Consider the following 13,517-nt stretch of genomic DNA (forward strand, 5'->3'; position numbering starts at 1 on the left):
AGATCTGGGTCTGTGGTGTTTTGTCTAGTGATTACTCCTAATAAACAACATAGACCCAGTCTCTACTGGTTCATTATGGGATGGCAGATTTGGGTCTGTGTGATTTGCAGCTGGACTTGACTTAAAAAGGAGTATATACAGCATAAATATTTTAATATCTTAACAGAACAAAAAGTTGTCTGAAATCATAAAGGACAAATTGAATGATTTTACAAATTAATGGTGTATACAAAATTAGAGGGTACAATATATCTCAAAGGAGAATGCACATTTCAGGTACAATAAGTGTCGTCTCTGACAATCAGCTTTACTGACCATGTTGACTTCCAATTTCTTACCACAAAAATTGTGCACAAATGGTTTAGAGTAATTATGACAAACCAACAGCCAAATTTTGGTGACATGCATGAATTTGTTGTTAGTATCAAGCCCATCAATCTACAACGTTCACTTATTAACATTCATTTCAATTCTATGCATTAAAACACCATGTGAAATGACCCAAAACCTTTCAGAATACACACCGAGCCAGTAAATGGAGAGAATACCTGTTGCTGAGATGAAGACTACACACTACTGAAACTATCTCAAGAATTAGGGGAGCCATAGTAACTCATCTGGTGGGTTTAATACTTGTCCAGACCAGCCTGTGTTTGGCTGCATCAGGGCATAATGTGTTTCAAGTGTCAATAAAACCAACAAAAACAAACAAATCAAAATCATCTACCTTACTCATTTTAGTTAAGAAAATGTACAGACTGCCACATTAATTTGTCTATGATGCAAAGTCAAATTTCTTCTTGACCCACTGCCTTCATGATGAACTTACAAATGATGTATTTACTGGTAAATTAACGTATAAGGCAATGAGAAGAAACAATTTGTAATTCCATACAAAGAGCTCCTGCACTAACACAAATTAGAAAGTTTCCATATACCAATGGATACCACTTCTAAAATGATGCAACATTTGCAAGTACTCCCAATAATAGTGAAAATCAAACATCTTATATTCAATTTGGTTTAAATGTACAAAGTCCTTCAAAAGCTGTTTAAGCAGAAACATAAGGCAACATTCAAAGCCGAGTAGGGGCCAAAGATCAAGCTTTGCCACATAATGATAATAGAAGTATTGATGATACTGATGAGTTAGTAAAAAGTGCAAGGATGAGAAAAGATAACTAAAACAGAGATATCTATAAAGTATGGTGTCCAGCATTTGACCTGAAATAGTGGTGTCTTAATCATTAAAAAAGCGGAAAGAGAATTAGTGGGTTTTTGTTCACCTATGTTGTATTATATATTAGTGCTCAGACAGTTCAGCTAATAATTACTAAACAAAAGTTCAATGGTCAGAAAAAGCATTGCATACTTCAATGGTTTATAAATATGGCATTTTGAAATCAATGGTTGATCAGGTTTTAGAACTTGCAGCAGCTTAGTTCATAGATTTGCAAGAAAACTGCAAAAAATTGGTGTGAAAAAGTGTAATAATAAACAGAAGTGTAAACCTGAATGAATTTTGTAGTGAGATATGTTCACTGCTAGTGTAAGTGAAGGGATACAACTGGAAAAGAAAATCCAGGAAGAAAAATTTGGCAGCAATAAACAGTTTTGTACAACTGGCCAGAATGGGGTGAATGTTCGAATGAAAAGACACCCATACTTGATTTTCATGTGTATTTCTCTCACATAAAGTATAGTTTTCTCAAGAAAGCATGATTTCATATTTGATGCATAAGGGGAAGATTCAAGTGTGGAAACTAACTGGGTTTAATATTAAATTTTGACCTCCAAAGTGTACAAGCAGGTGTTCATTTTTCCCAAGCTCTTTTTTTATGCATTTATCTAGACCTCTATAGTGATTTTGTCAAAACTGGTCCCATCCAGACACATTATCCTCTTCATTAAAGCAATATCTGGGATGCAAATAGCACTGCCTTTATACATCTATATATACATATGCATTTAAACAATCTTCAAAACCTTTATAGTAACTGCTGACAAGATTTCAAGTAGGATGCTATCTGAAGAATTTTTTCCAATACTGTTGATGGCATATATTATATCTGTTTCAAGATTTCTCTGCTTTTCATATCTTCATCCATATGTGACAGTACTGCATTCCATCAAATTTGGTCACATTCTATAAAACTCTTGAGAAGAAGCTATTAAAAGGTTTCCTGTTTTTATATAAGAGCAGCCACAGTAGACGGTAGATTATTTAAACTCATATGCCCTTTATGCCAGGGTTCATTCTGTTAAATTTGGTCTAATTCTCTTGAAGAAGTCATTAAAAGGATTTTCTATTTTTAGTACTGGTAGCCATATTTCAAAATGAATCAAGGTTCATTTTGTACAAAAAGCTCTAAAGCCAGAAAGTTAATGTCAAATTTATTAGGAATCTCTATATCACCCTTTAAATTATAGTTTTTACTTGAGTCATTTGGGTGTATGACAGTCATATTTTAAATTCTTTAAAATAGTGGCTAGCTAACACTAAAGTAAAGTACATGTACACTTCCTTGAAAGAATCTCATTCGTAAGTCAAGGCCAATCACAAAGGTCAAATCAACTATTATGTCAGTCAAGTATGCCACACTTTTATCTGAATAAAGGTTATGTCAACATAGCATGATTCTAGATAGCACAGTTGTACTGGGGAAATCTCATGTGCACCCTGGCTGTTGATTGGATAATAAATAAAAAAAAAGCATGTTGCTAACCAAGGCATCCTAAAAGGAAATAATACGATTTAATTGTTCCAGGATCTTTTAGTGAATCAGATTGTGTTTATCTGAAGTGTATATTAAGACCATATAATAATACAAGCATAACATATTCATTCTTCAAGTTATATGTAGTTTTTGTAAGTGTCACTGAAAGGAAGTGATTTATTTGTTCATTGGATTTAGCAGAGTGGAAAATATTTAAATTAAAGTCTCAGTGGAAGAGTTTTTTAATTTGATGATCACAACCAAATGTAACTGTCATCATAAAAGGTCTGCATAGGCTAAGTGTAGATTTTGTGGATTAACACAGATTAACGTTGATCAAAAGACCAAAAAATCATGTGACAGTACATGTATCACTTCCTTTATAAACATGGCATAATGCTTTGGCAGATCTGGGTCAATGAAGTTTGTTGGAGTAATCAATAGAACACAGACACTGATCTGCTTGCACAGTATTTGATGGCAGATCAGAGTCTATGCAAGTAATCAATAGAACAATGACCCTGATTTGCTGGCACATTATGCAATTGCAGATCAGGGTCTATGTAGTTTGCAACTGGACCTGACATGTGAGTATATACTGTAAATAATTTGGGATTAATGGAGTCCAGATTACAATATTTTCAACTATCTAATACAATTACAACAAATAATCAACTCTAGTCAATCATTATAAAACCATAAATTAAGTTTCTGAAATGGTTACTGGTAAGTTTATTTCTCTGCACAGTTTTTTTAATAAAATGCACCATTATAATTGCAACAAAACTGCACCCAAGTAAGGATTTTCATATGCCTTCAATAAATGAAAAGAGGCCAAACTGGACCTGATATTGCTCTCCTCCTTTTCAAAACGTAACAGTTGACCATTTCATTAAGCAGGTTTATGTAGTATTGTAAAAAATTAACCATATGTAACCTAATCTGCCAAACACTATACTGTGCTGATTTTACCTTTTTATTACAGACTGATAGAAATTAATTCTAAAGTCTAATTCTTTGGCTGGATAAAAATCTTATCAGAAATAGTTGCAAAAGCATCGCAAACTCAATCAAAAACAGTATCACATCAATAGAATGCATGGATCTTGCGCATTGTGAGAGCCTGATGATACAAGCTCATATTCCAACCCAGATGAAAACTGGATCACAAATATGGCTTCCTGGGGCTAACAATGTTCAGCCAATCAGAGATCCTACTGATATAAGAGTCATGTCAGAGATATTAACAGTACAAGAGTCATGTCAGAGATATTAACAACACAAGAGTCATGTCAGAGATCCTAGCAATATAAGAGTCATGTCAGAGATCCTAACAATATAAGAGTCATGTCAGAGATCTAACAATACAAGAGTCATGTCAGAGATTCTAACAATATAAAAGTCATGTCAGAGATCCTAACAATATAAGAGTCATGTCAGAGATCCTAGCAATACAAGAGTCATGTCAGAGATACATATGATACAAGATTCTGATTTCCATAGTTCAAGTCTGAAATGTGACTTTCAGAGTGGTAATAACCTCAGCCAATCCAATGCGAGATTACTTCATTAATATAGTGGATCTTGTTGTATGGAACTTATCCAAGATCCCAATGAAACAAGAGTGTCTCAAAGTGGCTGATGCTCTTCGGCTGAAAATTATTTTCAAGAATTCAAAATAGCACACTTTTCTTCATTTTAACTGATCAGTGCTGAAACCACCTATGATGTTCTAGAGCAATAAGATTTCAAATTAGACATGTAACAGCCATACTGGATGTAAGATCAACACCATTTTCTTTTAGGATTAAGTGCACACCATTAGAAGACTTTTGGTGAAAACATCATATTAATATGATAATCCATTAAGGAAAAACATCAACATATTAATTGTGACAGTCATAATTAAGGTCTGATCATCACCATTTTCATTCTGGACCAAATAGATACCAAAATTAGTCCTCAGGATAAAATTCCATTTCAATAAGACATTTGCAAGAAATAAAGGAGATTTTCAAGACAGCTGCCATGGTGAACACACTGGAGGTCTGATCAAAACTATTTTCACTTTGTGCCAACTAGATATCTGATGAAATCTTCAGTTGAAAACCGCCATGACTTTCCATCTATGGGAAACAAAAGATTTCCTAGATGACCACTTTTAATAAGTAGTTATATCAGATGAGATCAGCATGATTTTCGACCCAACTGACAGTCTTTAACTGAAAGCAATATGCTAATATGATTTTCATTCAGTAGTAGTAGTCACAAGATTTTCAGGACACATAATGACAGACACAGGACCATGGCATAAACTTTCCTGACCGGGTGTGCAAAAAATCATTACACTGAGAACACTACACTGTCAAGCAAAAAATTTAAACAAAACAAAAAACTCCATATATAAGCAAAACTAAGCATATTAAAAAGAGAGAAGCACAAACTATGCAAAATGGAACAAAATGCTCTTTTCCCTGGCAAAAACAAAAATCAGGAGAAATGTGTCACCATCTACCTTCTTGTCATACTTCCATTTAGGTCCATCGCTGGAACAGTAGGTAAATTGGATTGTGTTGCCAACAACGTCTATACAATAGTTTTCATCCATCATAAGCTGATCTTTTCCAGTATAGCAAAATACCTACACACAACATGCAACAACAGAAAATATAATATAGCGTGATGCAGGGGGAATAACTCAAGTTATAAAAGCATAGAGTAGTCTGTAGTACTAAGAATCTTGTGTTAGCTGACAGCCACTAAGCATGTCTGCAATCCTTTCTAGAAATTTTTGGTCTCCATTTTCCCTACTCAGTATGTAGTCTGGTAAGTTCAAAAACATAACTAGGATTATCCACATCTTTCCTTTACACCAAAAACATAACTAGGATTATCCATATCTTTTCTTGACACCAAAAACATAACTAGGATTATCAATATCTTTTCTTTACACCAAATTCATGCTCTTTAATTAAAACAAAATAGACATCTACTATACAATATTCAATTCTAGTTAATAACTGACAATGATGTTTGAACTTTTACCAACTTATAAAAAGAAAAAAGAAAAAAGAAAAAAAAAACTAAACAAAAACAAACTAGTGTTCCATGGAGAACATTGCCTCAGAATTGTTTGCATGCTTTTCAGCATAACAAGTGTATCTAACAGTCTTTAAGTATATCAGCTTATAAACACTATACCAGGATTGAAATTATAAAATTTGTCCACTTATCCATAGGAGGGGTTCCAAGTGGCTGCGTGTTCTATAGCGCTCACTGTTACAGATCACTGCCATCTCACCTATGTCTGGGTTCGAGTCTATGGCTCAGCCAATGTGGGTATGTGAGAAAGCTTGCTGGTAGCTTCTCATGGGTCGATGATTCTTTCCGGGGTTTTCCCGGGTTCTTCCTCCACCATTAATAATGGCCACCATGTATAGCCTATCTTGTGCTCAAAAATGGCGTTAAATCCTATAACAATAACAACAACTTATCCATAGGATCACCATAATAATAAAATTGTCAATCTACTTCAATTTCACCAATCAGCACACTTTTGTATTACTCCAATTACTCAGTGCACAACAACAAAAATTTGGGTCAAATTTCAGCTATTCATATTCAATTTCCCTGCATTTCTGGTACTTTCTCTTTTTTTTTTTTATAAATAAAATTTACAATTGAGTCTTTCTTGTCATCATCTAATTTCTGATGTTTTGGTAGCAGATGTTCACCCTGCACAAATATCTACATCTTTACAACTGTCACTACACAATGCAGTCAATGTTTATCATTAACTGATCTAACAAAAAGAACTGTTCTTTGGTATAAGTTTGCATTATTTGTTAATCCACCAATGTGGCCTATTTTGGTTGGCCAAGTTTTGGCACAAGCCTGATATACTACATTATTTTGCATCATCCTTACTGAAATTAGTGTACTGGGTCATGGTAGCAGGCCAGTTCAGCATGCATGGTGAATGTTTTGACAAAGGCACCCATATTTTCTTGATGTATCTAAGAGCACATTGTCATTTCTGTCATGGGCATTCATAATCCACGCATCCAACATACGATCCCTTGTGAGCTGGTTGAAATTTTTACTGATCCAACAGATCTTTCAGAGATGGGATCTGAGTGATGTCTCCAAATTTATGGATGTCAGCTTAAGTCCATTTATTTTTTATTTTCATGCCCTCGACCTAGGGTGATTTTAATCTATATTTCAGCTGAATACAGCAATTGATGTTGAAGATTTTTCAAATTTGTAACACTGTTACATGATAAAACATGCATCCTGCTTAAGAAGGTAAGGCAGGCAGGACAGGAACTCCTCTTGTATCATTACATAAAATTGAGACAAATTTTAATGTTATACCAAAGCAGTTGAATTCTGCCAAAAAATGTCAAAGATATGTGAATTTCAAAGGTACAACATATACTGAACACTGTTCACAATGTTGAAGCAAGCCTTCTGTTATTTTCAAAAATAAGAAGCTTTATCCACTGGAAAATGTTCTACTCCATGAAAAGATGTACAAATTGAGTAAATTCAAATTTAAAAGGTTGCTATGCCTTGTGGTGGAACATTTTCCCACAGTATCTTTTTACTACAGACTACTATGTGCAAATATTTTAATACAGTCAATGGGACTTTCCACAGGCATGCCACATAATACCTATAAGAAAATATAAACATCATTAATTAATGACTAGAAAATGAACAGTTCAACATTGCAAATCATCTGTAAACTTACCAAAAAATCATTCTAAATACTTTGAAAAAAGCTTGGAAACCAAAACTAAATGTATTATCCTCCCTTCTATTGAACTGCCACCTCCCCCCAAGTTCATACAGTCTTAAATATGGAAATCCTTTCAAAAATAATACAAAATATACTTTAAAAACATACTAAATCAGAAAGTCATGGAAATTTATACTCTACTTGATGATACATGTGACCATTCCTTGTCTCAGTTATTGTCCAGTGCTAATAAATGTGGATCATAGCAAAATATTCAAAACATGGTCTTAGTCCACAGCACAACTTTTTTTAAAATGCAGATGTATTTGTATGGTTAAACTGTTCACACTATAACATGCAATTTACATATCATGGGACACAACTTTTATTGCCCTAAGATCTCATACCTTCTTGTCATATTCCCATTTCTGGTTACCTCCCATGCCGTGGCACTGAAATAGTTTGACTGGGCCACCCATGGCAGACACATCCAAACATACATCATCCGTTTGTAAAGCTTTCTTTTTTGTGTAAGAAAACACCTAGAAAAAGTACTCTTAGGTTTAAAATGAATATTAAAATAATTGTGCTATAGCTATATCCATGACGATTAACACTTCAGTGTAGCTCTCAGAAGCCAAAGGTCACCTGCACATTAAGTTTGGAGAAAAAAAAATCAGAAATGGCAAATGTTTTGTATTATATAGAATGATAAAAAAATTAAATAAAAGTAACAACTTATGGTACCATGAGTGTAAATATTCTCAGGATGTAAACACATAACAGGTTTTATGATAAAAGATCAAACAATTACAACACCAACTTTTAAGTGGGACATGGAATCAACATTTGCCTTTTTACACAAGTTATCCATGCAATTTTAAAAAGTCTAAAAATGTAAAAATTGAATAATTTCTTTTGTAGATGTGTGGGTTGTTTTATTTATTTTTTCTTCATAAAATAAAGTACATATAAGAGGTACATTACATTATTTGTATTTTGAAGAACAATTTGGAATAAGGAATATCAGATCCAAATTCAAATGATTCACAACCATCATCACATGTAAAGAAGAATTTAAAATATTGTACCAAGTCTCTGGGTTGTGATGGATTTAAAGGTGCAGTCATATTGGTGTACTGGTTTCCTGCTGTATTTTTTCAAGTGGTATCTACCAGTGTACTTTTCCACTGTATCAATACTTTGGTAGTTTTAGTCAGTGAAGAATATACAAAAATTCTTGAGTAATACTGGTAAAACTTTAATAATATTAGCGTCATTTTTTCATTTTTCATGATAAAATAATTCAACAAATTGACTTTTTTTAATTAAAAAACAGTTGTTTCTGTCGTAAATTAATTGTGAATATTACAAATATAATTATATTTATGATGTTGACATGTGTCAATTATGCCAATGTGGTACTCAAATGTAAAAAAAATATGTAGGCCAAATTCAACATTTGGAAAAATTTCTGATTAAAAAGAAAACAAAAAACCTCCAACCCAAACAACTATAATGTTTTAGTTATTTACTAGTGTATGTGAATATTTTAAGCATAGATATTCTTTTAAAAGACTGCAAATAATCATATGATTTTCAGGATTGCAACTGCTTTCTGTTTAAACTTTATGCAAATTTCTCAAGTCTACTAAATATTTTCTCATTTTGTAGGTGGTTTATGTTTACTGGTCCTGTCTGATAATATCTTGCCTGAGTGTTGACATCCAACTCAAGTGTCCCTGCCGATTGTATCAATAGTGTAGCTAGGAAACTGTAGACTTCAGTATCAGCACATCATACTTTTATCAATAGGCTTTTTCATGTCAGCCGAATGTCCTTTACAGTATATGCTATTGCATAAGCTCAATCATCCCACATTAGTGCTAGTTTTCAGATTAAAACTTGTACAACTAACATGTACATAACAAATTCATCTTCTATGAGGTAAAGACCATTTAATTTGTTTTGGAGGGGAACTGTGATTTTTTTAAAACTGAAATATTTTTTTTTAACCATCAGATAATATTTTTTATTCTCGAAATAATAGCAGGTATATAATATGGTGTTAATTTGCTTTTAAACAAAGCAAGATATTTTTTCCTGCTATTAACGGACAGAAATTAAGGTGTCAGGCCCCGGCCACTATTAAATTATAGGTCCCTAATATAATTGCAGTATAACGTGTTATGTATCATGGTATGTTCATAAATACTGCGATACAAAATTTTTCACAGTACCCAGCTCTAGAACTGTGTCACTCCAACCTGACAAATCCTTTCATGCTTAAAACCTGTGTCAGTGTTTTCAATTTTTCTACTTCTATCACCTGCATCAATGTTTCCATTTTTTCTATTTCTATCACCTGTATCAGCATTTTTATTTTTTCTATTTCTATCATCTAATTTTCCTTATGATTGTTAAAACATCATGCAAGAAACATCTATACAAGGTCGCTTGAATGAAATATAGCACAAAAATTGTAACCTTTCACATAAAACAAATCAGTGTTCCTGGTAGAATCTGAAAAGGGCAGATCACTGGTTCCCCCACCCCCTGAAAAAAACGCAAGCAGAGGACATGAAATTCTTGTATAAGAACATTTAATTCCACTGATGTCTGTCCAAATCGTTTTTTTAACAATATAAAAAATAAGTGCTTGCTTTATTAATTAACTTTACAAGTGTCAAATATAATTGCAGAAATGTATTTGAATGCGCTGCCCCTGGATATAAGTAGGTTTAACTATTTCATAAACTGCATCATAACTAAACTACAGTTTACATGCCATCTGGTCTCTAAATAATCCAAAAAAACTTGTAGAGTAATTAGTATGGTATTTTTTTTACAAATGTTTGAAGACTTTCAGAAACTCTAGTTTAATTCCGGCATTAATCTAGCAGTCAAAAGACATTTACTAAGACCAAGTCACCTGCTGCTTTTCTTTGCATGAATAAACCAGTTTATTGTCAACCTTGTCTACCACAACTTGCTTTAAAAAGATTCTGACCTAAAACAAACAACACTGACTTTTCTAACTTTATATAGTAAAGTTTACTTAATCAAGTTTAAAATGTATAAAGCCCTTTTTTTCTCTGCAAACACATAATCACCGATTTTTGGAGTCATAAACTTTGCATATTATCTAAAGGTCAAGTCCAGACAGTGCATAGTGTGCTACACAATAAGATCCTGAAGCAAAGGACAGGGGAAAAAAGTGATGCAGTAATCTTAACAATAATCTTCTATTTTCTTAGCTGCCTAACTGGGACACTGAAATGAACTTCAACAAAATGAAACTACATGCAATTCTTTAACATTTTGCTCTCAATTTTCTATTAATCCAGAGATGCCAGCATATGAGCAAGATGTCAGGAATATTAGCAAAAAATTTTTCAGACTCTGTAGCCCATTCCAGAATGAATAATTCATCCTATCTATATACCAGTCTATCATGTTTAATAGCAATTTCCTCCCTGCCCGAGTCTACAATGAAATTTCCTATTCAAAATTGTATCCCCCAAGAGTTTTAATTTTCTAGAATTTTATCAATATAATTCAGAATGGAGAGGGTTTTTTTATATAAAAAATTGTAAAAATTCCATAAAATCCAGAATGGCTGACATCTCTGTTAATGACATTTTTAAATGTGTATATTTCTGAATATAAGTATAAATAATTAGATCTTATTTTCTTTATTTATTTCTGCTATGTTCAAAATATGTGCTATAATTGGAGCACAATAATTCTTTTGATATGTTATTATCTTATAATTCTACACACTATGTAACTAAAATGAGAAATATTTGAATATGTTATTATCCTATAATTCTAATATACAAAATAAATACAAAATCTTTGCCATTAACTTATGAACAAGACAAATGCCATATATACATGTTTATAGGTCAAGTCCAAATGCATTCAACATAGACCCAGATCTGCTACCACATAATGCACTGGCAGATCAGGGTCTATGTTGTTTGTTTACTTAATGCTCCTAAGAAACCGCACAGACCCAAATCTACTGTCATGAAATTTACCAGCAGTTCTATGTCTTGGTAGATGGACCTGACTTATAAGCAAGTTATGTATGGTATTGGAAATCATACTGTGTTTTTGGTTCCACAAGATAAAGTGAATTTATTTAAAGTCATGCATATTAATTTTCATGGTTTCTGGAAAATAAAGTTTTCATTAGAACAAAAATTCATGGGGAATCCTACTGTTTTCACAGAAATAAAATTGTTTTTAGAGTTATTCTACTAGTCCTGGGTAGAAGCAATGTATCCTAAAAGGCATCCAAAATAGTTCATTCACAGTAATTTTTATGTCGCTAAAAAGCATTTTCCTTCTTTCTCTACCCAAATAATTGTATAAAAAGTATGTGGGGTGTGTGAGGCAACTAACTGGAAATTACAGTTATTAAAGACAAAGAAATGATAAATCCATGCTGCAAATTATAACAATTATGTCTAATTATTATTGTCTCAATGTACAAAAGACTGAATTTTACCTGGTTTCCTCCCATGCCATGACAGTGAACAAGTCCAACTTTTTCTCCACTCTTCCGACCCATACTATCAATACACTTTCCAGTTTCCTTATTTCTAATCTGTGAGATAGAAAGGGGCATTATATTTTCAATTCAAAAGAGGACAAAGGCGTATCATAAAATTTCTTGAAAATTCATGAACTGATGTCGTACATTTGATAGCAGTTTTGGTAAAAAACAACATACAAATACCCCCCCCCCCCAATCTTATGTCTTAGACAGCTACAGTAGCACAGTTGGTGGTGCATTGGATTCATAACCAAATAGTATTTGGATTGATACTTGCCTGGGCTGATTGCCTTGCTCTGACCTCGAGAGTCACTTTACCTTTTCTTTGGCATGATATACCTAATAATGTGTCAAAACCATTAAAAACAGAAGACATCTGGCCTCTGAAACTTAACTTTCACACTGTGTTGAAATCATTACAGAGCTGTAGAATTTACAGACATTTTTTAAACTAATGTAATCCATTTTTATTCTTAAAGATTCTTTTGTCAGCTTCACCATCACTCATATATACATACATGTACCTCCCATGTGGGATCATTTATCTCGAAGATTAGGGGTGTCTCACATCCCTCCCAGAAAAATCCTGTGTATGCAAAATTATTATTGAATTAGTTTTCCTTTTTGTCACATTTGGGTTCCAGCATAGTTGATTTATGCTAATACTGTCTGTAATCAAGCGAATGAACTGGCTTAGGCTGGGCAAGACAATGTATTTGCTAATTTCAACCTTTTTATCCTGTTGGCAGGGTGGGCTGGCTTCACTGTTTGAAGTTTGTTGAGGTAGATTATATTATATGTGAGAAGTAATTCTGAAAGGATTAAATACATTGATTATGGCTGGGTTACTAAAGAGCTCAATGACCTTATAAAATTTAAACTTACTTTCTCTCTGTAAGTTATGTTCTGCTTTGGAAGTTAATGTTATCTAGATGGATTAGAGTGTGATCAAATGTAATTTGAACAGTATTATCTCCCAATGCCAAAAACTCCAAAATCCAAGCTGAGAATTTCGTTGGTTGAAATCAAGTTCAAAGGGGCTGGGATGAATGAGGTCTCTGTCTTTGTCTATAATACTACGGGACGAATGAGGTCTCTGTCTTTGTTTATAATACTATGGGATGAATGAAGTCTATGTCTTTGTCTATAATACTATGGGATGAATGAGATCTATGTCTTTGTCTATACTACTATGGGATGAATGATGTCTATGTCTTTGTCTATAATACTATGGGACGAATGAAGGTCTCTGTCTTTGTCTATAATACTATGGGATGAATGAGGTCTCTGTCTTTGTCTATAATACTATGGGATGAATGAGATCTATGTCTTTGTCTATAATACTATGGGATGAATGAGGTCTATGTCTTTGTCTATAATACTATGGGATGAATGAGGTCTCTGTCTTTGTCTATACTACTATGGGACGAATGATGTCTATGTCTTTGTCTAAAATACTATGGGATGAATGAGGTCTCTGTCTTTGTCTATA

The 13,517-nt window shown here is 33.2% G+C and overlaps 1 protein-coding gene across 6 annotated transcripts in view; it reads right to left on the minus strand.

Annotated features, from left to right (window-relative positions):
* The window catches only part of LOC149779385 (polypeptide N-acetylgalactosaminyltransferase 13-like), a 165,948-nt gene that overhangs the window by 24,667 nt on the left and 127,764 nt on the right, over positions 1 to 13,517 (minus strand). For 5 of the 6 annotated variants that reach the window (XM_089940031.1, XM_089940030.1, XM_089940029.1 and 2 more), the window contains 2 exons: positions 11,978 to 12,076; positions 7,869 to 8,003 (listed from right to left, as the gene is read on the minus strand). In XM_089940031.1, the coding sequence (XP_089796157.1) occupies positions 7,869 to 8,003; positions 11,978 to 12,076 (234 nt within the window). Of the gene's footprint in view, positions 1 to 5,232; positions 5,359 to 7,868; positions 8,004 to 11,977; positions 12,077 to 13,517 lie in introns of all 6 variants that reach the window. The other variant, XM_089940027.1, reaches the window with a different exon arrangement.

The sequence above is a fragment of the Sinohyriopsis cumingii genome, chromosome 17 (assembly GCF_028554795.1).
Source record: "Sinohyriopsis cumingii isolate HCF-2022 chromosome 17, ASM2855479v2, whole genome shotgun sequence".
NCBI lineage: Eukaryota > Metazoa > Mollusca > Bivalvia > Unionida > Unionidae > Sinohyriopsis > Sinohyriopsis cumingii.